Source organism: Halichoerus grypus, chromosome 5 (genome assembly GCF_964656455.1).
Source record: "Halichoerus grypus chromosome 5, mHalGry1.hap1.1, whole genome shotgun sequence".
Classification (NCBI taxonomy): Eukaryota; Metazoa; Chordata; class Mammalia; order Carnivora; family Phocidae; genus Halichoerus; species Halichoerus grypus.
The window spans coordinates 81,330,634-81,356,057 of record NC_135716.1 but is presented as its reverse complement, the minus strand read 5'-3'; the positions used below and the strand labels follow the sequence as shown (position 1 = coordinate 81,356,057).

Genomic DNA, 25,424 nt, shown 5'->3' with positions numbered 1-25,424 from the left:
TAAAAAAATAGAAACAGAAGGAAAACTTCCAAACTCATTCTATGAGGCCAGCATTACCTTAATCCCCAAACCAAGCAAAGAGCCCATCAAAAAGGAGAATTTCAGACCGATATCCCTGATGAATATGGATTCCAAAATCCTCAACAAAATCCTGGCTAATAGGATCCAATACATTAAAAGGATCATCCACCACGACCAAGTGGGATTTATCCCTGGGATGCAAGGGTGGTTCAACATTCGCAAATCAATCAATGTGATAGATTACATTAATAATAGGAGGAAGAACCATATGGTCCCCTCAATTGATGCAGAAAAAGCATTTCACAAAATACAACATCCTTTCCTGAAAAAACTCTTCAGAGTACAGGGAGAGAGGGAACTCTCCTCAAGTTCATAAAATCCATCTATGAAAAACCCACAGCGAATATCATCCTCAATGGGGAAAAGCTGAGAGCCTTTCCCTTAAGATCAGGAACACGTGAAGGATGCCCACTCTCGCCACTATTGTTCAACATAGTACTAGAAGTCCTAGCAACAACAATCAGAAAAAAAAAAGAAATAAAAGGTATTCAAATTGGCAAAGAAGAAGTCAAACTCTCTCTTTTCGCAGATGACATGATACTTTATGTGGAAAACCCAAAAGACTCCATCCCCAAATTACTAGAACTCATCCAGCAATTCAGTAATGTGGCAGGATACAAAATCAATGCACAGAAATCAGTTGCTTTCTTATACACTAACAACGCAACTGCAGAAAGAGAAATTAGAGAAATGATTCCATTTACAAGAGCACCAAAAACCATAAGATACCTCGGACTAAACCCAACCAAAGAGGTAAAGGATCTATACTCTAGGAACTACAGAACACTCATGAAAAAAATTGAAGAAGACACAAAAAGATGGAAAAATATTCCATGCTCATGGATCGGAAGAATAAACATTGTTAAAATGTCTATGCTACCCAGAGCAATCTATGCCTTCAATGCCATCTGGATCAAAATTCTAATGACATTTTTCAAAGTGCTGGAACAAAGAATCCTAAAATTTGTATGGAATCAGAAAAGACCCCAAATCTCCAATGAAATGTTGAAAAAGAAAAACAAAGCGGGGGGCATCCCGTTGCCCGACTTCAAGCTATATTACAAAGCCGTGATCACCAAGACAGCATGGTACTGGCACAAAAACAGACATATAGACCAATGGAACAGAATAGAGAACCCAGATATAGACCCTCAACTCTACGGTCAAATAATTTTCGACAAAGCAGGAAAAAACATGCAATGGAAAAAAGACAGTCTCTTCAATAAATGGTGCTGGGAAAATTGGACAGCCACATGCAGAAGAATGAAACTCGACCATTCTCGGGCGCCTGGGTGGCTCAGTCGTTAAGTGTCTGCCTTCGGCTCAGGTCATGATCCCGGAGTCCCGGGATCGAGTCCCACATTGGGCTCCCTGCTCGGCGGGAAGCCTGCTTCTCCCTCTCCCACTCCCCCTGCTTGTGTTCCTGCTCTCGCTGTCTCTCTGTCAAATAAATAAAATCTTTAAAAAAAAAAAAAAAAAAAAGAAACTCGACCATTCTCTAACAGCATACACAAAGGTAAACTCAAAATGGATGAAAGACCTCAATGTGAGACAGGAATCCATCAAAATCCTAGAGGAGAACATAGGCAGTAACCTGACATCGGCCACAGCAACTTCTTTCAAGATACATCTCCAAAAGCTAGTGAAACAAAAGCAAAAATGAACTTTTGGGACTTCATCAAGATAAAAATCTACACAGCAAAGGGAACAGTCAAGAAAACAGAGAGGCAACCCACAGAATGGGAGAAAATATTTGCAAATGACACTACAGATCAAGGGCTGGTATCCAAGATCTATAAAGAACTTCTCAAACTCAACACACAAAAAACAAATAATCAAGTCAAAAAATGGGCAGAAGATATGAAAAGACACTTCTCTGAAGAAGACATACAAATGGCTAACAGACACATGAAAAAATGTTCATCATCATTAGCCATCAGGGAAATTCAAATCAAAACCACATTGAGATACCACCTTACACCAGTTAGAATGGCAAAAATGGACAGGGAAAGAAACAACAAATGTTGGAGAGGTTGTGGAGAAAGCGGAACCCTCTTACACTGTTGGTGGGAATGCAGGTTGGTACAGCCACTTTGGAAAACAGTGTGGAGGGGCCTCAAAAAGTTAAAAATAAGGCTACCCTATGACCCAGCAATTGCACTCCTGGGTATTTACCCCAAAGACACAGATGGAGTGAAAAGAAGGGCCATATGCACCCCAATGTTCATAGCAGCAATGTCCACAATAGCCAAACTGTGGAAAGAGCCGAGATGCCCTTCAACAGATGAATGGATAAAGAAGATGTGGTCCATATATACAATGGAATATTACTCAGCCATCAGAAAGGATGAATACCCAACTTTTACATCAACATGGATGGGACTGGAGGAGATTATGCTAAGTGAAATAAGTCAAGCAGAGAAAGTCAATTATCATATGGTTTCACTTATTTGTGGAACATAAGGAATAACATGGAGGACATTAGGAGAAGGAAGGGAAAAATGGGCGGGGGGAATCGGAGGGAGAGATGAATCATGAGAGACTACAGACTCTGAGAAACAAACAGGGTTTTAGAGGGGAGGGGGGAGGGGGGATTGGTTAGCCTGGTGATGGGTATTAAGGAGGGCACGTATTGCATGGAGCACTGGGTGTTATACGAAAACAATGGATCCTGGATCACCACATCAAAAACTAATGATGTATTGTATGGTGACTAACATAACATAATAGAATTAAAAAGAAAAACAAGATGGCAGACTGTTATGTGCAGGGAGGCCAAAGGTGACTGCCATTAGGATGAGTTTTTGTTTTCTCTTTCTTTTTCCAGATTTTCCATGAGGGTAACCATGGCTGATAAGGGGTATGGTAGCCAGAGTGGCTAAGATTCCAAAAGGAATCCTGCTGTATTCTGCCCGGAGAAACCTGCAAGGGAACCTAGGCAGACCAAAGGTTGTAGTGGGAATCCTGGAAGTGAGGAGCCAGAGAAGAAGCCCTCTAATTCTATAAATGAAGCCACACAAGTTTCAGCCTGCCTCCTGAAATATGCATGTGTAGGACTGACTGGAAACAGTGAAGGAAAGGCTTGAGTCCTGAACTAAGATGTAAATCAAGAAGGCAAGACACAGTCCACTATCCAAATCTAACTGGGCTAACTGCTTGCTAAAGCAATAATTCCTCAGAATTATAATAGAGCTCAGAGTCTACACAAGATAATATTAACAATTTCTAAGATCCAAAATTACTTGATATACAAAGAACCAGGGAAATGTATCCATTCTCGGTAGAAAAGACAGTCAACAGATTCAACTCTGAGATGACCCATATGCTGGAATGATCATAAAGGAACTTAAAGCAGCTATTTTTAAAAAAATTTTATTATTTTAGAAGGAGAGTGAGTGAGTGAGCAGGGAGGGGTGGGAGTGGTAGAGGGGGAGGGAAAAAGACAAGCAGACTCCACAATGAGTGCGGAGCCTGATGTAGGGCTTGATCTCACAACCTTGAGATCATGACGTGAGCTGAAACCAAGAGTCAGACGCTTAACCGAATGAGCCACCCAGGCACCCCAAGCAGCTATTTTAACGATGCTCCAAGAGGTCAAAAAAATAATATGAAATAATGGAAAGGCTTTTTAAGTTATCTTAAGCTATCTCAGTAGGAAAAAGTAAGTATTAAAAAGCCAAATGGAAAGTTTACAACCGAAAAAATAAACTAATTAATAAAAAATTTGCTACATAAACTTAAAAGAGGAATTAAGACAACAGAGGAAAATGACAGTGACCTTGAAGACAGTTCAATAGAAATGATCTAATCTGAAGAATAAAGAGAAAAAAAGATTGAATAAAAATGAACAGAGCTTCAGGGACCTGTGTAAGACAATGTCAAAAAGTCTAATATATATAAAATGGGCACTCCACAAAGACAGAAAAATTGGAGCAAAAAATATTTGATGAAAAATAACAGAAAATTCCCCAAATTTAGTGACATAAATGTACAGATTTGAGAAGCTCAGCAAACCTTAAGCAGGTAAATTCAAAGGAAAGTATACCTAAACACATCATAATCAAACTGCTGATAGCCAATGATAAAAAAAAATCCTGAAACCAGTCAAAGAGTATGACAGATTACATACAGGGGAACAACAATTTGAATAATCATTACTTTCTCTTTAGAAACATGGAGGGCAAACGATACTGCTGAGGAGGAAGGGGGATCCACCCAGAATTCGATATCCACAGAAAACATTCTTCAGGAAACACAGTGAAATAAAGATATCTTCAGATAGAGGAAAACTAAGAGAATTCATCAAAGGCAGACCTAAACTACAAGAATTGCTTAAAGGAAAATTTTCAGCTAAAGGTAAATGATATTGGAGGAAAACTAGGGTCTTTACAAACAAATAATGAGCATCAGAAATAGTAAGTATAAAATGACTTTTTGTCTCCTCTAAGTTCTTTCAAATATGTATGATTGTTTTGTTTTATATATTAAAGCAAAAATATAATATTATCTATTAGTGTTTTCACTATATGCTACATCATACATTATATTGACATATAATAATAAAAAGGACATTTCATCAGGAAGACCTAGCAATTATTGATGTGTACATGCCTAATAACAAAGTTCAAAATACAATAAGTAAAAATAGAATTAAAGAGAAAAATAGACAATTTCACAAAGTAAGAGATTTTGAAATCCCTATGTATCTCAGCAGCTGATGGGATAGACAAAAAAATCAATAAAGACATAGAGTTCTGAAAACTACCATCAACCACCTTGATCTAATTGAAATTTATAAACATTACATCTAAGAACAGCATAATATACAGGATTTTCAAGTACACATAGTATATTTATTAAAATAGACCATATGCTAAACTGTAAAACAAGTCTCAATAAATTTTAAAAAGCTAAAACCATGCAGAGTGTGTTTTGTGACCACTGTGGAATTTAGAAATAAATAATAAGAGACAAAAAACCCTCACCTATTTGGAAATTAAACAAAGCACTTATAACTATTCCAAGGATCAAAAATGAAATCACATGAGAATTAGAAAATATTTTTTAAGATTTTATTATTTATTTAATTTATTTTAGAGAGAGCACATGTGCAAGCTGTGTGGTGGGGGGGGGGTGGAGAGGGAGAGGGAAAGAATCTCAAGCAGAATCTCAAGCAAACTCTGCTGAGTGCAAGGCCTGATATGGGGCTTGATCCCATAACCCTGAGATCATGACCTGAGCCAAAATCAGGAGTCAGACACTCAACCACTGAGCCACCCAAGAGCCCCAGAGAATTAGAAAATATTTTAAACTAAATGATAATGTAAATACTATATGTCAAAATTTGCAGTATGCAGCAAGCAGAGCTTAGAGGGATGCATGTAACTTTAAATATTTATATTAGGGGAAAAAAGTATAAAATCAACCATCAAAGTTTCCACCTTAAGAAACTAAAAAAAGAAGAGCAAAGTAAGTCAAAAGTAAGTTGAAAGAAGAAAATACTAAAGATGAGACCAGAAATCAATGAAATAGAACACAGATACTAAAGAAAATTAGCAAAGTCAAAAGCTGGTCCTTTGAGAAGATCAACAGAATTGACAAACCTCTAGCTAGACTGATCAAGAAAAAACAGAGAACACGAATCACCAATATCAGGAGTGAAAAAGGGGTTCCCACCACAGATACTGCAAGTAATAAAAAAATAAGAGAATAATATGAGCAACTTTATGTGAACAATTTGACAAATGAAATGGAAAAATATAGTGAAAAATACAATTTAATAAAATCGACACAAAAAGAAATAGAAAATTTAAATAGTCCCATTTACCAAAGAAATTACATGCATTATCAAAAATCTTCCCCAAAGGAAAACTACTAATGTCTCACTGGTGAATTCTATCAAATATTCACGTAAGAAATAAGAGGGATCTTCTTACATAAACTTTTTCCAAGAAGAAAGAAGGGAACATGTCCAACTTATTTTATAACCTAATACCAAAACCTGACAAAGACATTATAAAAAAGAAAATTACAAACCAATATCCCACTTGAATATACACAATAAAATTCTTAACAAAATGTTAGCATTTCTGAGAATATATAAAAAGGATCATTGTAACGACACAAGATTTACCCTCAAAATGCAACATTTGTTTCATATTCAAAAATCAGTCAATGTAATAAACTACAAGGAGGACTGGCATCACCAAGATGGTGACATAGGTCAGTTCTGACTTCAGTCTCCCTCAAAAAACAAAACCAAAACCAAAACCAAACAAAACCAACTAACTACTATTCATAGACAAGACACCATTGAGAAAATCTTAGAACACAGGGGTAAGCCTGAAACACCACAGAGACTCAGATGGATCACATTAGAAGAGAAAAAGGAGTAGCTACTGTATGACTGTATGGTCCCTACCTCAGGATGGGACAGTACCACACCAAGAGGGCTCTGCCCCCAAGTCTGAAGTTTTTCCAGTAGGAAAAAAAGAGCCCAAGAGGGACATCTAGTTTGCAAATCAGGAAGCCCGCTTGGGTCTCATCTCTTAGGGATCATGAAGGAACCTGCAGCAGGACTTGATGACTGGGAATCAGACTGTGACAGAAAGGGGGTTTGGGCTTACAGCAACCAGCACTCAGATCTTGGCAGACTGAGTTCCTACTCATAGCAGTGCCCAAGTAGAAATTCTAACCAGTGGCTTGGCTTATCTGTGGAGCCAACACAGTGGCCCAGTCTGACCAGGGAAGTAGGCAGGGCACAGGTCTGCCTGATGTTAGACCCCAAACAACAAGCTACTCTGCCAGGGGAGGGAAGCTAATTCATAGCACCACCTATTTCTGAGTGTCACTCTTGGTCCTGTCCTACCTGACCATGAAACTTGATTAGAGCACCTAGGAAGCTGCTTAACCCAGCAGCACTTGGGCAGAAAGTCCACACAAGCAGAAAGTCCTGCCTGTTTACAGAGCCAAGCCAGTGGCCCCAACTGCTGCACAGTTCTGCCTAATTTGCTTCCCAAATAAGAGCCTTGCCTGCTTTGGTATCTGTTCCGTGTCCCCCATCCATGCAGGGAAGCTAATTAGCCCCACCCACTGATGAATACAGCCTCCAACCCTGCCAATCCTATCTAATCCCAGCTCCTGGGAATCTGTGAAGCTAACCCTGCAACTCCTATTAAATTGGAGAGCCGGATCAGCAGCCCTGTGTCTACAGAGGCAATATGGTGACCCCATCTGACCAGAGCTTGGTGCACAGTTCTGCCTGATTTGGTCTCCTAAACAAAGACCCTTGCAAGCCCTAAGGACCTGTTCTGAAGTCCCAACCAGACAAGGAAGTGACTTTATAGCCCCACCACTGCTGAATACAGCCTCCAACCTAACCAGAGCTGACCAGGAATCTGCATAGTCCATCCTGCAACTGTGATTATAGCAGCACTTGAGCAGAGCACCTGATGGGTGGCCCTATCCATCTACAGAGCCAGGACAGTGGCCCACCAGGCCACAGAACTTGGTACACAGTTCTGCTTAATATGGTTCCCAAACAAGAAACTTGCCCATCTTGGGGCTTGTATAATGACCCTGCACGGGCAGGGAAACTCATTTGTTTAAACCCACTACTGAATAGAACCTTCAGCTTGCCTGCCCATGGAATCTAACCAGAGTACACAGGAAGCTGTGTAGCCCATCCCATAGCTCCACTTACAGTAGTACTTGAGCAAAGAGAATAGCCAGTACTTCTCCCTCTCTGCAGGGCAAAACGTGGCCCCCTCTGGCAGGAAAATGCAGTGTTCATCCCTGCCCGATTTAGGCCCCCAAACAAAGCTCTGCTGGCCTTGGGGCCAATTTGCTGTCCCACCTTGGGGTGAGGGGAAGCTAATTCAGAGCCCTGCCCACTGCTGAGTATAGTACCTAGTCCTGACTGTCTAGAAGACTGACCAGAGAATAGAGGAAACTGCAGAGACCATCCTACAGCTGCACTTCAGCAGGGAAACAAGTCAGCAGTTCTTTTCAGTTGTTTGCAGCCAGTGGCAACCACCCTACCCCAACCGCAGAACCTGGGCAGTGGCCTCACCCTAAAACATATCCTAAGATAATCCCCACCTGCTCAAGGATGCTACCAGCTGACACATCCAGAACCCCAAGCTGAGCTGACTGGTGAAGGACTGTTTCTGTCAAAGCAAACCTGTAAAGTCTGGAGGAGGAGACAACTTACTCAATTGTGCAGACACCAATGTAAGAAATCAGGATCATGAAATATCAGATAAACATGACACCACCAAAGGAAAATAACAAAGCTATAATAAATGACCCTAAAGATATGGAGATCTATGAAATGTCAGAAAAAGAATTCAGAATAATACTTTTATAGAAATTTAGTGAACTACAAGAATAGAGAAACAGACAATTAAATGAAATTAGGAAAACAATGCATGAACAAAATGAGAAGTTCTATAACAACAACAACAAAATAAAACAAAACAAACCCCCAAAAACCAGTAATCCTAGAGCCAAAGAATACTAAGACTGAATTGATGAATTCACTAGAAAGCTTCAAAAGCAGACCTGACCATGCAGAAGAATCAGTGAAATCAACCAGAGAAGCCCCCTCCCCCCCCAAAAAAATAAAGATAAAGAGTAAAGAAAGTCTATGGACTTATGGGGCAGCAAAATGAAATAATAAACCCATTATGGGAATGCTAGGAGAAGAGAAAGGGACATAAAGTATATTTAAAACAATAATGGCTGAAAACTTCTCACAAACCTGAGCAGAGAAATGGATTTCCAGATCCATGAGGCCCAAGGGACCCCAAATAGATTGAATCTGAACAGGGCTACACCAAGACACATAATTAAATTATCAAAAGTCAAAGACAGACTTTCTGAAAGCAGCAAAAGTGACACATCATATACAAGGGAACCTCTATATAAGACTATAGGTGGAGTTCTTGAAAGAAACTTTTCAGGCCAGAAGACAATGGAATGATATATTCAAAATATTGAAAGAAAAAGCCTGTCAACCAAGAATACTATACCTGGCAAACTTGTCCTTCAAAAATGAAGGAGAAATAAAGACTTTCCTGAACAATCAAAAGTTAAGGGAGTTTATTCACCACTAGACCTGGCTTATAAGAAATGCTAAAGGGAGTTCTTCAAGTAGAAATAAACCACTGCTAATTAATATCATAAAACATGTGAAGTTATACAAAACTCACGGGTAATGGTAAATATAGAGCCAAAGAAAGATTCTCTAATATGGTAATGGTGGTAATTCACTTATAATGCTGTTTAAATTAAAAAAACAAGTGTATTAAAAACCATAACTACAGTGATCTGTTATTAGATGCACAATATAAAAATATATAAATTATAACATCAACAACCTAATACGTGAGGAGCATGAGGAAGTAAAAGTGTAAAAATTTAAAAATGCTATCACAGTTGTCAGCTTATAATAGGATATTATAAGGTATTTTATGTAAGTCTCATGGTAAACACAGAGGAAAGGCCTTAGTAATTACAAAAGATCATGATAAAGAAGTCAAAGTATATCCAGACAAACAGTCATCAAATCACAAAAGACAGCAAGATAAGAAGCAAGGAACAATAGATCTACAAAACTGTCAGAGAACAAAATGGCAAAAGTAAGCCCTTACCTATCAATAACTACTTTAAATGTAAATGGATTAAATTCTCCAATCAAAAGACATAGAATGGCTGAATTAAAAAAAAAAACAAAATCCAACAATATGCTGCACACAAGGGACTCACTTTAGCTTTAAAGACAACACTGATTGAGAGTGAAGGCATAGAAAGAGATATTTCAAGCAAATGGTAACCAAAAAATAAAAAATAAAAAAAATAAAAAAATCAGAGGTAGCTATACTAAATCTGACAAAACAGACCTTAAGTTAACCAGAGTAAAAAGATGCAAAGAAGGTCATTATATAATGATAAAGTGGTCAATCCATCAAGAAGATATAACAATTGTAAATATTTATGCACCTAACACTGGAGCACGTAAATATATAAAGCAAATACTAAAAGGAAAATTAGAGAATAATACAATAATAGTTGGAGACTTTAATATCTCACTTTCAAAATGGATAGATCATTCAGAGAGTCAATAAGGAAACAGTGTTTGTGCACAACACTATAGACAAAACTAGAGACTACAGACCTAACAAACATAAACCATGGAGAAAAAGCATATGATCAATTAAATAGATGCAGAAAAAAAGCATTTGATAAAATTCAACACCCATGCATTCGTTAGAAAAGTAAAAATGCTGAAGAAGCTCAAGTTTGAATTGGGAAAGCTCATGGAGCTTCATGGTGAAGGTAGTAGTTCTGGAAAAGCTTCTGGGGATGAGACCGGTGCTAAAGTTGAACGAGCTGATGGATATGAGCTACCAGTCCAAGAATCTGTTTAAAAGTCAGACATTTAATGGTGACAAATAAAAAATCGTATTTGTGATGTTAAAAAAAAAAAGAAAAAGATAAAACTCAGAAAATATGAACAGCAAATAACTGGAACACTGCTGAAAAACATAAAATACCTAGGAACAAATCTAACAAAAGACATCTAAGAATCCTTATAAAAAAAAAAAAGTCACTGAAATTAAAGGAAGAGGTAAAACTTTTACTATTTGCAGGTGACATAACACTATATACAGAAAACGATAAAGATGCCAACAAAAAAACTATTAGCAGTATTAAATGAATTCAGTAAAGCTGTAGGATACAAAATTAATATACAGAAACCTACGGCATTTCTATACACTAATAATGAAGTAGTAGAAGAGAAATTAAGAAAACAATCCTATTTACAAATAAATACACTGTAAGGAATAAAATATCTAGGAATAAACTTAACCAAGGAGGTGAAAGATCTGTACTCGGAAAACTATAAAACACTGATTAAAAAAAATGGGGGTGCCTGGGTGGCTCAGTCGTTAAGCATCTGCCTTCGGCTCAGGTCATGATCCCAGGGTCCTGGGACCGAGCCCTGCACTGGACTCCCCGCTTGGCAGGAAGCCTGCTTCTCCCTTTTCCCCTCCCCCTGCTTCTGTTCCCTCTCTCGCTGTGTCTCTGTCAAATAAATAAATAAAATCTTTAAAAAAAAAAAAATGAATAGGACAGAAACTAATGGAAAGATATTCCATGCTCATGGATTAGAAGAACCAGTCTTGTTAAAATGTCCACACTAACCAAAGCAATCTACAGATTTAATGCAATCCCTATCGAAATACCAAAAACATTTTTCACAGAACTAGAACAAATAATACTAAAATGTGTATGGAACCATGAAAGATCTCAAATAGCCAAAACAATCTTGAGAAAGAAGAATAAAGCTGGAGGTATCAGAATCCAAGATTTCAAGATATACTACAAAGCTACAGTAGTCAAAGCAGTATTGTACTGGCACAAAAACAGACACACAGATCAATGGAACAGAACAGAAAGTCTAGAAATAAACCCACCCTTATCATATGGTCGATTAACCTATGAAAAAGGAGGCAAGAATATACAGAGGGAAAAGACAGTCTCTTCAACAAATGATGCTGGGAAAACTGGTCAGCTACATGCAAAAGTGTGAAACTGGACGACTTCCTCATAACATACACAAAAATAAACTGAAAATGGATTAAAGACCTAACTATGAGACCTGAAACCATAAAACTCCTAGAAGAGAACACAGGCAGTAATATCTTTGACATCAGCCATAGAAACAATTTTCCAGATGTCTCCTCTGGCAAGGGCAACAAAAACAAAAATAAACTACTGGGACTATACCAAAATAAAAAAACTTTTGTACAGTGAAGGAAACCACTGACAAAACAAAAAGGCAATCTAATGAATGGAAGAATATGTTTGCAAATGACATATGTGATGAGTTAATATCCAAAATATATAAGAACTTACACAACTCAACACCAAAAAAGCAAATAGTTTGATTTTAAAAATGGTCAGAGGACCTGAATAGACATTTTTCCAAAGAAGACATACAGATGGCCAATAGACACACGAAAAGATGCTCAAAGTCGCTCATCATCAGGGATATGCAAGTCAAATCCACAATCAGTAAATAAATAAATAGACGGAGAAGAGAAGGCTCTTCCTTACATTAAGAGGTAGACCTCATTGTCTACACCTGTCTACACCTGTCAGAGTGACCAAAATAAAACACACAAGAAATAACAAGTATTGGTGAGGATGTGGAGAGAAAGAAACCCTCATGCACTGTTGGTAGGAATGTAAATTGGTGCAGCCACTGTGGAAAACAGTACTGGGGGTGGGGTTTCTCAAAAAATTAAAAACAGAGCGTCCATGTGATCCTGGAACTTCACTACTGGGTATCTGAAGAAAATGAAAACACTAATTTGAAAAGATATCTGCACTCCTATGTTTAATGCAGCATTATTTACAATAGCCAAGATATGGAAGCAACCTAAGTGTCTGCTGACGGATGAATGGATACCAAAGATGTGGTATGTATACAATGGAATATTACTCAGTCATAAAAATTATTGAATCTTGCCATTTGCAACAAAATGGATGTACCTAGAGAGTATAATGCTAAGTGAAATAAGTCAGAGAAAGACAAATACCATATGATTTCATTCATATCTAGAATTTAAGAAACAAATGAACAAACAAAAAAAACCAGACAAACAAAAAACAGACTCTTAACTACAGAGAACATACTGGGGGTTGCCAGAGTGGAGGTGGGTGGGGCGTGGGTGAAATAGATAAAGGGAATTAAGAGTACGCTTAAAATGAAAAGAAAATTTTTTTTTAAAGAAACCTAAATAAACCTAATTAGAAAGACATATATTCATGAATTGGAGAACTCTATATTGCTAAGATGGCAATTCCCAAACTTGATCTAGTCAACAAAATCCCAAAATGTCAGTGCTTTTGTTTTTGGTAGAAATTGACAAGCAGTTTTCTAAAATGTATATATAAATATAAATAACCTAAAACAAAGTAATTTTCATAAAGAAAAAGAAAGCTGGAGTACTCACCCTATGTGATTCAAGACATAAAGCAACAGTAATGAAGAGAGTTTGACATATGAAAAAAAATGTATATATAAACAAGTAATAGAACAGAGTATTCAAAAACAGACCCACACACATATGGTCATTGATTTTCAAAAAAGCTGTTGAGGCAATTCAATTATGAAAAGACTTTTGAACAATGGGACTAGACAACTAGATAGCCATATGAAAAAGCCATATGAACATAACACCATCTACAAATATAATCTTTGGATCATAGACCTAAATGTAAGAACTAAAACTATAACATTTCTAGAAAAAACATGGAATAATTTTGCAAGATGTGCCTGTAATATCAGTTTGAAGGGGCTCCTGCTGGCCAAATCTGAGACAATTTGAACATGATATAAATAAGAACAGTAATGGATTATATTCCATTAAATAAAACTGGAATCCATGATTCTATATTGGTAACTAAAATTTAAGTAAGTAAATAAATAGACAGAGAAGAGAAGGCTCTTCCTTACACTAAGATGTAGACTGATAAACACGGAACAAGTGGTGGAGTTAGAAAATCATCACCTTGCAACTATCATTGTCAAGATTGGCTTTGGCTAACAGGCATGCACAGATGCAAAATATAAAGGATTAAGTCTTATGAGAAGCAGGATATGTGCATGTTTCAAAGAATCTCTCACATTGCTGAATGTGAGAAAAAAACTAGGCATTAAAACAACAACAAATCCCAAGCATTACACACTGGAGAGACCAGACAATATTTTTTCTGAGTTCTGCTTTTTTATTTTCTTATGTATGTATTTAAGGTTTTAATTTTAATTCCAGTTGGTTAACATACACTGTTACAGTAAAGATGTATAGTATAGTGATTCAACACTTACATATATCATCCAGTGCTCATCATAAGTGCACTCCTTAATCCCCATCACCTATTTAACCCTTCCCCCCACCCGCCTCCCCTCTGGTAACCATCAATTTGTTCTCTGTAGTTGAGTTTGTTTCTTGGCTTGCCTATTTCCCTTTGCTTGTTTGTTTTGTTTCTTAAATTTCACATATGAGTGAAATAAATATGGTATTTCTCTTTCTTTGAATGACTCATTTTGCTTAATATAATACTCTCTAGCTCCATCCATGTTAATGCAAATGGCAAGATTTTGTTCCTTTTTATGTCTGAGTAATATCCCATTGTGTGTGTGTGTGTGTGTGTGTGTGTGTGTGTGTGTGTATACACACACACACTACATCTTCTTTATTCATTTGTCAGTGGATGGACACTTGGGCTGTTTCATACTTTGGCTATTGCAGATAATGCTGCTATAAATATTCGGGTGCACGTATCCCTCTAAGTTATTATTTTTGTATCCTTTGGGTAAATACCTAGTAGTGCAATTGCTAGACTGCAGAGTACTTCTATTTTTAACTTTTTGAGGAACCTTCTTACTGTTTTCCACAGTGGCTGCACCAGTTTGCATTTCCACCAACAGTGCTAAAGAGTTCCCCTTTCCCTCTATCCTTGCCAACACCTGTTATTTCTTGTATTGTTGATTTAGCCATTCTGACAGGTATGAGGTGATATCTTATTGTAGTTTTGATCTGTATTTCCCTGATGATGAGTGATGTCGACCATCTTTCCATGTGAGAGACCAGACAATATTTTAACCAGGCAATAAAAATTACTATCTCCAATAAAAAGCACGTGGACACTCCGTGCTTCCAGATGTGATACCCTGAGAATAATACTTTAGTTAAGTAATATTTTAACTAGGGATGTATCACGTGAATACAAATGTGAGACTACACAGACAAACCCAAATTGACGAACATTCTTCTAAAGTGTCAATGTCATAAAAGATGGCTGAGGAAATGTTTCAGATTAAGAGGCCAGAAAGACATATTGATTAAATGCAGTATGAGATTCTGGACTGGATTCTGTCTTAGAAGGGGATAAAATGCTTTAAAGAACATTAACGGGACTATTGACAAAACTGAAATTGGGGCTGTAGATTAAAAATGAAAACAGTGAAGTTATTATTGTACTGAGGTTATATGAGAGAATACTTTTTCTTAGGAAATGTACACTGATGAAGAGGTAAAGAGACATATATATGCAACTTAAATTCAAATGGTTCAGAATATAATTATGTATGTGTGGGGAGAAAAAAAAAGCTAATGTGGCAACATGTTAAAAATGTTTAAAAACAGTGAATCTGAGTAATAGATACAGAAGGGAGTTCTACTTTTCTTACAACTTTTCTATAGATAAGAAGTTATCTCAAAATAAATAGTAAAAAAAAAAATACAAAAAATAAAAACTATAAAAAGTAAAAAACAAAAACAAAACAAAAAAACCCACAAAAAACACTATGGCAGCAGAGGAAATAGGATATAATGGCAAGGGGTGCCTGCGTGGTGCAGTTGGTTAGGTGTCCGACTCAGGTCGTGATCTCAAGGTCATGAGATCGAGCCCTACATTGGGCTCCGAGCTCAGTGTGAGTCTGCTTCAGATTCTCTCTTCCTCTCCCTCTGCCCCTCCTGCTTGTGCTTTTTCTCTCTCTCAAATACATACATAAATAAATAAATCTTAAAAAAAAGGATATAATGGCAAGCACACCGAATATAGCGTCACAGTCCTTGAGTCCTAGTTACTGTGTATATTTGCATAAAATAGTTCACAACGTCTCTGATTCTGCTGCCTTGTCTCTGAAATATATCTGCCTCATGGATTATCCAGGGTTGTCACAGGGCAAGGAAAAACTGAGCATATGAAATGATCTCAAGCCTGGCAGAGTGATACATACAGTTATGTAACAGAGTCAGGAGTGTCAAAAATCCAATTTATAATAGAATAAAAAAATCACTGAGCAGTGTTTTCTTTGCTGCCATTTCACTAGCTAACATTCAGCCCTGAGACAGAAGCAGATGGACCACTGCCCCCACTGCTCCCCTGCCTTCTCTCACTGCCAGAAGGATGTTCATAACCAACCTCCCAGCACATGACAAATTCAATGTTAGTGGGCTGCAATCTCCTCACAGGAGACAAGCTGGGACAAAAGACACACTGCTGAAATGGAGAGTCTTCTGAGAACTAAGGACTTACATGGGAAATCAGCAAGATGAGAGCTATCTACACTAGACTCAAATCTCACATTTTCCTAAACCATAGTTTTGGAGAAAAGTCTTTCTGGCAATTTCAGAAAAAAATCCATATTCAGATGAAAAAGCTCACATCTTACCGATTTGTGATGATGTCATCCCAGATGTTCATTGGGTCCATTTTAGCATCTGGGTATCTGTTTGTCCAGGTTTTTAGAAGTCTCTTAAGGGGAGCTTGAGATGATAAACTACCTAAAAATATTAGAAGATGACTATATCCACAGCTCAATGACAAGACCAATTTACAAAGTTGGGCTGCCATTAGTAAATAGAAACTTAATTCAAATTTCTTGACCAAATTAAAAACTTTTGTTTTGTCTTTCACAACAGGAACAAAAAGATATCGCAGTAAATCTAATACATTTTGACAATCAAAACTCAATTTCTTAAGGACACAGAGTAAGACTGGGGAAATAAACATACAATTTTTAAATTTAGCATAGGTTCACAGTCCTTCATCCACAATTCCAAAATCTAAAAAAGCACTAAAACTTGAAAAGTTTCATAGGGTTGCAGCCAATTTTCTTGTTGGCAAAAATCTGATCTGAATCAGCATAGGGCTACTTATAGTCTTGGTTTATGCCATTTATGTGAATATTCACCTCTTAAGCTGGAGGGACATCACTGTTGAATGACGGAATACTGCCCCAGACCCTGGTATGTGCACAAGGTTACCGCATAATAATTAATAAACAAAGCAATCTGGCCTTAAGAGATTCATGATAACTCTCAGAAAATTTAAATCTCACATTACTAATGTTTAAAGCTTTAGTTTTCTCTCTTTCTATTGGTGGGAAAGCAGTGGTTAAGAACACAAGCTTAAATCGGACAGTCCTGGGTTCAAGATCAGAATCTTTTGCACACTAGGTTAGGCAAGTTATCTAACCTATGTTTCTATAAAATGAGATGAAAAAAATCTAAATCTTGTAAGGCTTTCATAAAAACTATGTAATATAGAAAAAAGAGATTAACTTAAGTCCTGGAAAGTAGAAAACACTTAATGAGTGATCATTTACTATGTCATTAACAATATGTACTTGAAAAAGAATTCTCCAAATTTAAAGCAGAGTATGATTAGCTATAGATATACAGGAATACCAATTTTTATTAGTACTCTGAGAGAGTCTTTCATTTTTATTTTTAATTATTCAGCATACAAGCTGAAATTCCAGTTTATAACTAAGATATATACCTGACACAAAGATGTACTCTTTCCCTTTGACTCTGGGTGGCCTCCCATAGGTGCCGGGATAAAATCTACTTGCTGGCAGCAGAGAGACCTTCAGGGTCTGCACACTGCCACCAGCAGCTTCACCTCCCCTCAGGCCAGGGCATGTGGCACCCAGTCATTGAACTTCCAGCCCATCTGGGACACTGCAGGCTTTCTATAAGACAGACCTTCTGCGAGCCCCCCGTCTTTTACACACTCAACTCAGGCACTTCCTCCAGGAGCCTCCTGCACCCTTCAGTCCAGGGCAGATTCTGTTAACCGTATTTGACATGGGACTTCCCTGCCTCAGTAGGGATCACACTGTGTGGGGTTTACCCCACTCTTTTGAAAGCTTTTTCAAGCTAGGCAATGTTTTATTTGGCTTTGCATTCCCAGTGTCTAGAATAGTGCTTGACCATTTTTAACATTTATTTCAATGATGTCAAAATATGTATTTGTAGAATGAACTCAAGGTATTTTCTAACCCATATGTTAAGAAACATGTACTTTCACTAAGTAAAAAAAAAAAATCATACCAAAATTTTTCCATAATTATAAAAGAAAAAATGGTAGGTTAAAAAAAATTACCTTGTCTGCTTATAAAACTGATGAACTCCTGAATTTCTATTATAGTTTGTACAGACTGCAATTTGGTGAGTCTACTTCTGTGTAAGAGGACATCAATACTTGAGTAATTCTAGAAAAAAGATATTTAACATTGTTTATAAATCAATTTACTACTTTAAATTTTAATACAGTTCCCTAAAACATAAAATATCACAACTACCCTACATCAATTACAAAATGTGTCTCAGAGTAGTTAATAGTTAGCTCACAGAAATAATTAACAAATGGTTTAAGTTTTTAAAAATAATTTAGGTTTTTAATCACATTTTGGTTCAAAAAAGTCAGTAAAATCAATATAATTAGGCATTGTTGCCTCTATTCACCACCAATTTTTTAAAATCACAATGTCCTATAATATAAAACTGCCAACAACAGAAGTCAATTACTTCTTCGATAAACTTCCCCTTGAGTGTACTAAACAAATCCAAAATTTTGGGTGCCTAGGTGGCTCAGCTGGTTGAGTGACCAACTCTTGATCTTGGCTCAGATCTTGATCTCACTGTCGTGAGTTCAAGCCCCACAATGGCTCCAAACTGGCCATGGAGCCTACTTAAAAAATAAAATTACACCAGTTAGAATGACAAAAATTGACAAGGCAAGAAACAACAATGTTGGAGAGGTTGTGGAGAAAGGGGAACCCTCTTACACTGTTGGTGGGAATGCAGGTTGGTACAGCCACTTTGGAAAACAGTGTGGAGGGGCCTCAAAAAGTTAAAAATAGAGCTACCCTATGACCCAGCAATTGCACTCCTGGGTATTTACCCCAAAGACACAGATGGAGTGAAAAGAAGGGCCATATGCACCCCAATGTTCATAGCAGCAATGTCCACAATAGCCAAACTGTGGAAAGAGCCGAGATGCCCTTCAACAGATGAATGGATAAAGAAGATGTGGTCCATATATACAATGGAATATTACTCAGCCATCAGAAAGGATGAATACCCAACTTTTACATCAACATGGATGGGACTGGAGGAGATTATGCTAAGTGAAATAAGTCAAGCAGAGAAAGTCAATTATCATATGGTTTCACTTATTTGTGGAACATAAGGAATAGCATGGAGGACATTAGGAGAAGGAAGGGAAAAATGAAGGGCGGGGAATCGGAGGGAGAGATGAACCATAAGAGACTATGGACTCTGAGAAACAAACAGGGTTTTAGAGGGGAAGGGGGAGGGGGGTTGGGTTAGCCCGGTGATGGGTATTAAGGAGGGCACGTACTGCACGGAGCACTGGGTGTTATACAAAAACAATGAATCATGGAACACTACATCAAAAACTAATGATGAAATGTATGGTGACTAACATAATAAAAAAATAAAACAATAAAACAATAAATAAATAAATAAATACAAAATAAAGACAATGAGTGGGTATGCTTTTCTGATCAATACAAGCCAATGATAAATGTTAACAGGCTCTATAAAGACACTGACTTTAAAAACAAACATCAAAGATTCTCATAAAAGCAAAAAAGAAAGAAGGCACAATGGTAAAAAACGAACAGGGAAAATTAGTTCATGTTCTTCACAAAGCAATCAAACTTTCATTCAGCCAATCTAGATGAAAAGTCTACCCCCAAGTGTTCTTTAACAGTGTGAGAAAGATAAAAACCTAAGGAAAAACAAAAAAAATGGAACTTTTTAAAACAGAAAAAAAAAAGGATTAAAAATGCATTAAAACAAAGGACAGAGTGAAGAGATTTTAGAAGAAACTGGAAGAACAGAAAAGAAGGAAATGGGTGGTATCAAATAGTAAATGAAAATTTTTGCTTGTTGATTTTTTTTTTTATTCAAGAGTTTACTGACTTTTAAAAGTATCATAGAAATGGTACATTTCAGACTGGTGCATCTGCATTACCTGCATGAAAATCTGAATGCAATTTTCAATATAATATTTGGCTCTGTCAACATCATCTTGTAAGATGTAAAGAAGACTCAATTCTTGACTATAATGCAGCTCTATAAGAGCCTTCTGAAGCTCTTTGTTCACAGCTTCATCAATAAATGTCAGCAAGGACTGGTCAGCCTCCCCTTGAAGCAGTAACTTCAGCTTGCTGCGGATCATGTAAGGTAGATAGGTCTCCTAAGGAACAGAAGACTCGACTTGTAACTTTAGAAAGCCAATATGAATATGCCTAATTATTTTATAATATCCTTCGGTATAATTTTTTAGGTCAAGATTTAGAGCTAATGTGATGATGTCTGATGTTTCAAACCTAAAACTACAATTTTTAAAACACGTTCACTTAAAATTATTCATTTTGTAACCACAAAATACATGGGAATATGTTCTATAGACGATGAGAACCACTTTTAGCTGAAAGATCATTGGGTGTTACATACAAGTGAGGAATCTACAAGCACAGCCAAGACAGCTGTATTGTGGGAACCAGGTGAGCCGCTTCCCTCCAAGAGTCTGGGTGATCCCATGGGAGGGGAACCATCCCACTCCCGGGGTCAGGGCTATCCCATGCATAGCCTGTGACTCAAGGCAGAGACACCATGAAATTTTCTTCCACGAAGTCATAGCATGGATGTTAATATTTATTTTTAAATGCATCCCATTTATTTGGAAAGGGTCAGCCAAAAGTGGTAAGAGATTTAAACAATATTATGGAGTTCATGGGGAGAGTTGGGCTATACAAATATCCTAATACTTCACAAGTACTACTTTGTTTTTTAAAAGTTTTAAACAACTTCATTAATTAGAAAACAGCTTACCATCTAAAATATTTATCTTAGTGACCTGAAAAGTAATTCTACTGGGGATGCCTGAGTGGTGCAGTCAGTTAAGCATCTGACTCTTGGTTTTAGCTCAGGTCATGGTCTCGGGGTCGTGTGATCAAGCCCTGAGTTGGGCTCCACACTGGGTGCAGAGTCTGCTTCAGATTCTCTCTCCTTCTCCCTCTGCCCCTTCTGCTCGTGCTCTTTCTCTAAAATCAATAAAAAAATCTTTAAAAAAAATAATTCTACCCACCTGATAAAATGGTTCACTCCACATTTTATTTAGATCTGGAGGGTTTTCATTATCAACGCTGACTATAGAACAGTATGCCAATGATTTCCACTCAGCAAGCTGGTTATAACAGTCGAGGGATGCAAGTTCCCAAAAATCCTTCTCAGCTTCTGTAGGCTCACCATCCACCCACTCTTGTTTATTGAGAGCCTCATGAAAAAAAGTTCATAAATTTATTTTACAAAGTTGGAAAGAATATAAATGAAAACACTGTATTATAGGTAGTGTTAACATTCATGCTAAGGATAATCATTTTCAGATTTATGACAAGGGGAGAGAAAAAGGAAAATAGAGTAACACTGAATGGAAGAAAATAAACCAAAACAAATTTATGGGAACAAATGAACATAAAAACCAAGAGGAAACTATTTCTCTGAGAAACTTACAAATGAAGCCAATTAACTAAAGATTCTGTCTGAATGACCCAAAATTTGATTTACATCAATACTGTGGGTTATTTACCATTTAAAAAGTTCTTAGATTGAAAATTAGAAAATAGAACATTTACTGAAAATTGCAGATGACTTTACAACCTGGACTGCTCATTCAAGAATCTCACAGATCACAGACTCTGAATTTTAACTACTTGTTAGACATCTATACCTGGATAGCCACTGGCAACTCAAAACACAAAATGTACAAAATTGACCTTAGAGTCATCTTCCCAAAACCAATTCTTATCTACCTCTTCATAAAGTTTTTATTTACTGAAGGAAAACAATCTACCCAATAGAATTATATAATAACAGCAGATACTGAAATAACATCTTATAGTTTTATAGTATTTGGTATGAAGTGCTTTCTCTTTTATTCAGTGATGTTTTCTTAAAGAGAGTAAGAGATAAAGCAATAATTATTTCACATTTGGTTATTATGAAACTATTCCCGGATATTAATTTTTGTGTAAAAACTAAGGAATAAAGTTGAAACATTATGAAGCTCTGAATTCTAAAGCTAGAAGTTTTTCCATTCAGAAAACTAACGTGTTTAAGCAACTGACATATTTGCTACAGATCAATTTTACCTCATTATACTGCTTAGCAGCTTCAGAATAATCACTTCTTGCTTCTGCTAATATCGCACTCTGAGTGACTTGCTTTGTTCCTATCTCACTGCTAAAAATACCACGGAGGACATCATATTCTCCAATTGACCTATACAGTCTAAAAAAACAAACAAACAAACAAAAATCCAAATCAATGAATATGCAAATATTTTTAAAGTGTTTATTCTAACAAAATGATATTAAATCAAGAGGCCACATTATGTTAGCCAAAAAGGATATATGTTATTTTTGTTTTATAAAAATATAAAATCTTAGACATTGTGAAGTTACTATTAGGTTTTGCTACTTTAGCCATACAGGAGACAGAGATTATTCTAAAGTACATTTAGAGTGAAATCTGAAAATATCATAAGTTTACAATGGATAAATTGCCTCATTACAATAAGACTATTCTGTGTTAATCATTATAGTAACATTGCACATTTCAGTGGGTGACCTATTTGAAATCCTGTCAATACCTAAAATTTGGAACGTAGTCAAGAATCCAGAGTGAGTAAAAATTAATCCTGGTTCTTTTTTTTTTTTAATTATGTTATGTTAATCACCATACATTAAAAATTAATCCTGGTTCTAATAAGACCATGTTTTAATCCACATGCTATGGGCCATCCCCATTCTACTGACAAGTAATTTTCTTACAGCCTTATTATTTGCTAGAGCACTCAATCCTCTCTTCACATTAACAAAAATCTACTTCACCCCATCAACCAAGCTTCCCCACTAAGATATTCTCAAGTGTTAATAAGTTTGTTCCCTTCCCCTGGAATTTTTTCCCCCATCTTTTAAGTCTCAACACAAATGTCATCTCTTCCTGAAGCTGCAATCACCTGGCCAGCCAGCGAGGACTGCTTCCTCCGGACCGGTTTGGTCCTTTCTCAGGTATGAAATCCCATGTATTTACTACATCGAAAAAGCCCTAAGGGCTCTCTCAGAGCCTAAGGATTCCAAATTTATTTATTATTTTTTAAAAGATTTTATTTATTTATTTGAGAGAGAGAGAAAGTGAGAGAGAAAGCAAGAGCAGGGAGGAGGGGTAGAGAGAGAGGGAGAAGCAGACTCCACGCTGAGCAGGAGCCCAATGCGGGACTCAATCCCAGGACCCTGGGATCATGACCTGAGCTGAAGGCAGATGCTTAACCGATTGAGCCACCCAGGTGCCCCAGGATTCCAAATTTAGATAAAAATCTAGTAGATATGGCCCTCTCTTTGCTCTGTTTGTAGAGGGTTATGGGTAACAAATCAGAGGCATAAGTGGGAGATGGGAGGTAGGATAACAGCTCACAGTCCAAAAGCCCAAGAGGACATGAAACTACAACCATTTTCCAGTAACTCAGAAAAGAGATCAGTGTCATATCCACCTTGCACTGGCCCCATGTTCCTGGGATGATACACACTATAACATGGTCAAAATGATGACCATGACATCATGAACAGGCAAAAATTACGTTCTTAGTATTCTGTTTCAAAGGAATGCAAAATATATATATATATATTTTTAAAGATTTTATTTATTTATTTGACAGAGAGAGACACAGGGAGAGAGAGAACACAAGCAGGGGGAGTGGGAGAGGGAGAAGGAGGCCTCCCGCTGAGCAGGGTGCCCAACGCGGGGCTCGATCCCAGGACCCCGGGATCATGACCTGAGCCGAAGGCAGACGCCTAACGACTGCACCATCCAGGCGCCCCAGGAATGCAAAATATTATATACACAAAAGTATAAGGAAGTACTTCTTTTAAAGATTTATTTTAGAGAGAGAGAAAGAGAGCAGAGAGAGCTCAAGCAGGGGAAGGGGTAGAGGGAGAGAAAGAATCCCAAGCAGACTCCCCACTGAGTGTGGAGCCCAAAGCGGAGCTTGATCTCATGACCCTGAGATCATTACCTGAACCGAAACCAAGAGTTGGATATTCAACTGACTGAGCCACCCAGGTGCCCAAAAGTATGAGGAAGTATTAAATAAAGTTAGAAACAAATGTTTAAAGTTTAGGCTCTTAAAAATTGTGTACTTCATTTACCCAGTAAATACACATTAGATGTAGTTTCAAGGATGAGTTTCTCATTCCTTGAAAATATTAAATATACAGTGTTACTGACTGTTCACTTACACATCTGAAACAACAGGATAAAAATGGTTACTAGGTAGAATCAGTACTAGCCAAGATGCACCTTCTGAACTGCCCTGGTATTTATCTTGCCTCTCAAGAAACTCACCACTTTCCATTTCACCTATGGTTAGTTATGCATGTAAGCACATACATTTCCTACTGGATGGCTAGTTTTGTTAGTCTAGGAGACATGTCTAATTCTTCTCAGCACCTGATACAATGTATTGCTCACATATAGTGCTCAATTATGATATGAATGATTCTAAAACAGCAAATAGTATAAAGATTCCCCACCCTTACCTTTACTCTTTTTTCCTAAAACCTGAAGATCTAAAAATCAGCACTATAAATTTCAAACTAACATCGTTCTCAGAATTAGGCACTGGCTTTCTTATGATAAAACCACAAGTAAGGAAAAAGACCAGACATAATGCAAAACAGCATAATGACAAAATGGAACTTGTTTTTCCCAAATAAACAAAGTAATTGGATTAAATTGTTTCTAAAAGTTTGAGTCCTGCTAAAAATAATGGATTACCCTCTATTCAGTTTAGTAAATCAGTAAAAACATATAAAACTGTAAGTTATGGCCACACTTTACAGGAAACTAAACTTGGTAAATAACACCCTGAGTCCAAAAAGATTGTATACTGAGAGAACAGGTTTAACTGATGTTCTCTTTCCTGAAGCAAGACATTCCTTGTGTGACAGCTATTCTTGACTTATGGAATGGTACTTCGCCAGAGAGATTTTCCAAAAAATTTCACAGAAGTGTTACTATCAACTTTATTTGCTCATTTTCCACCAGCATGAAGTTTTTTCTGTATTACTTCAGTCAAATTCACTGTTCTCCCAACAGTCTGGATCACAGAGCTTACTTAGCAAGTTCCATCCATCTGACGACATCAGGAGAGAGGAGAGTCCTCCCCCGAAACCTCTTGGCAGGTGGCTCTTGAGGCACCAGGTGGAGCAGGGCCTCCTCGAGAAGGCGGACGCCCACAGGCTGCTGTAGACTGGCCAGGCAGCCAGCACTGACAGAAGCTGGGTCGAGGCTCAGCAAGTCTGTGTGCTGGCAACTGATTTCCTGTGAAACCACAAACACATGCAGCTATTTTGCCTGTGGTACTTTGTATCTTCACAAGTAAAT

General features: G+C 37.3%; 1 protein-coding gene across 7 annotated transcripts in view; it reads right to left on the bottom strand.

Moving 5' to 3' along the window:
- Positions 1–25,424, bottom strand: part of PRKDC (protein kinase, DNA-activated, catalytic subunit) — a 247,069-nt gene that overhangs the window by 36,897 nt on the left and 184,748 nt on the right. For all 7 annotated transcript variants that reach the window (XM_036094045.2, XM_078072404.1, XM_078072405.1 and 4 more), the window contains 6 exons: positions 25,156–25,361; positions 22,133–22,271; positions 21,070–21,258; positions 19,951–20,175; positions 18,052–18,160; positions 16,334–16,445 (listed from right to left, as the gene is read on the bottom strand). In XM_036094045.2, the coding sequence (XP_035949938.2) occupies positions 16,334–16,445; positions 18,052–18,160; positions 19,951–20,175; positions 21,070–21,258; positions 22,133–22,271; positions 25,156–25,361 (980 nt within the window). The remainder of the gene's footprint in view (positions 1–16,333; positions 16,446–18,051; positions 18,161–19,950; positions 20,176–21,069; positions 21,259–22,132; positions 22,272–25,155; positions 25,362–25,424) is intronic.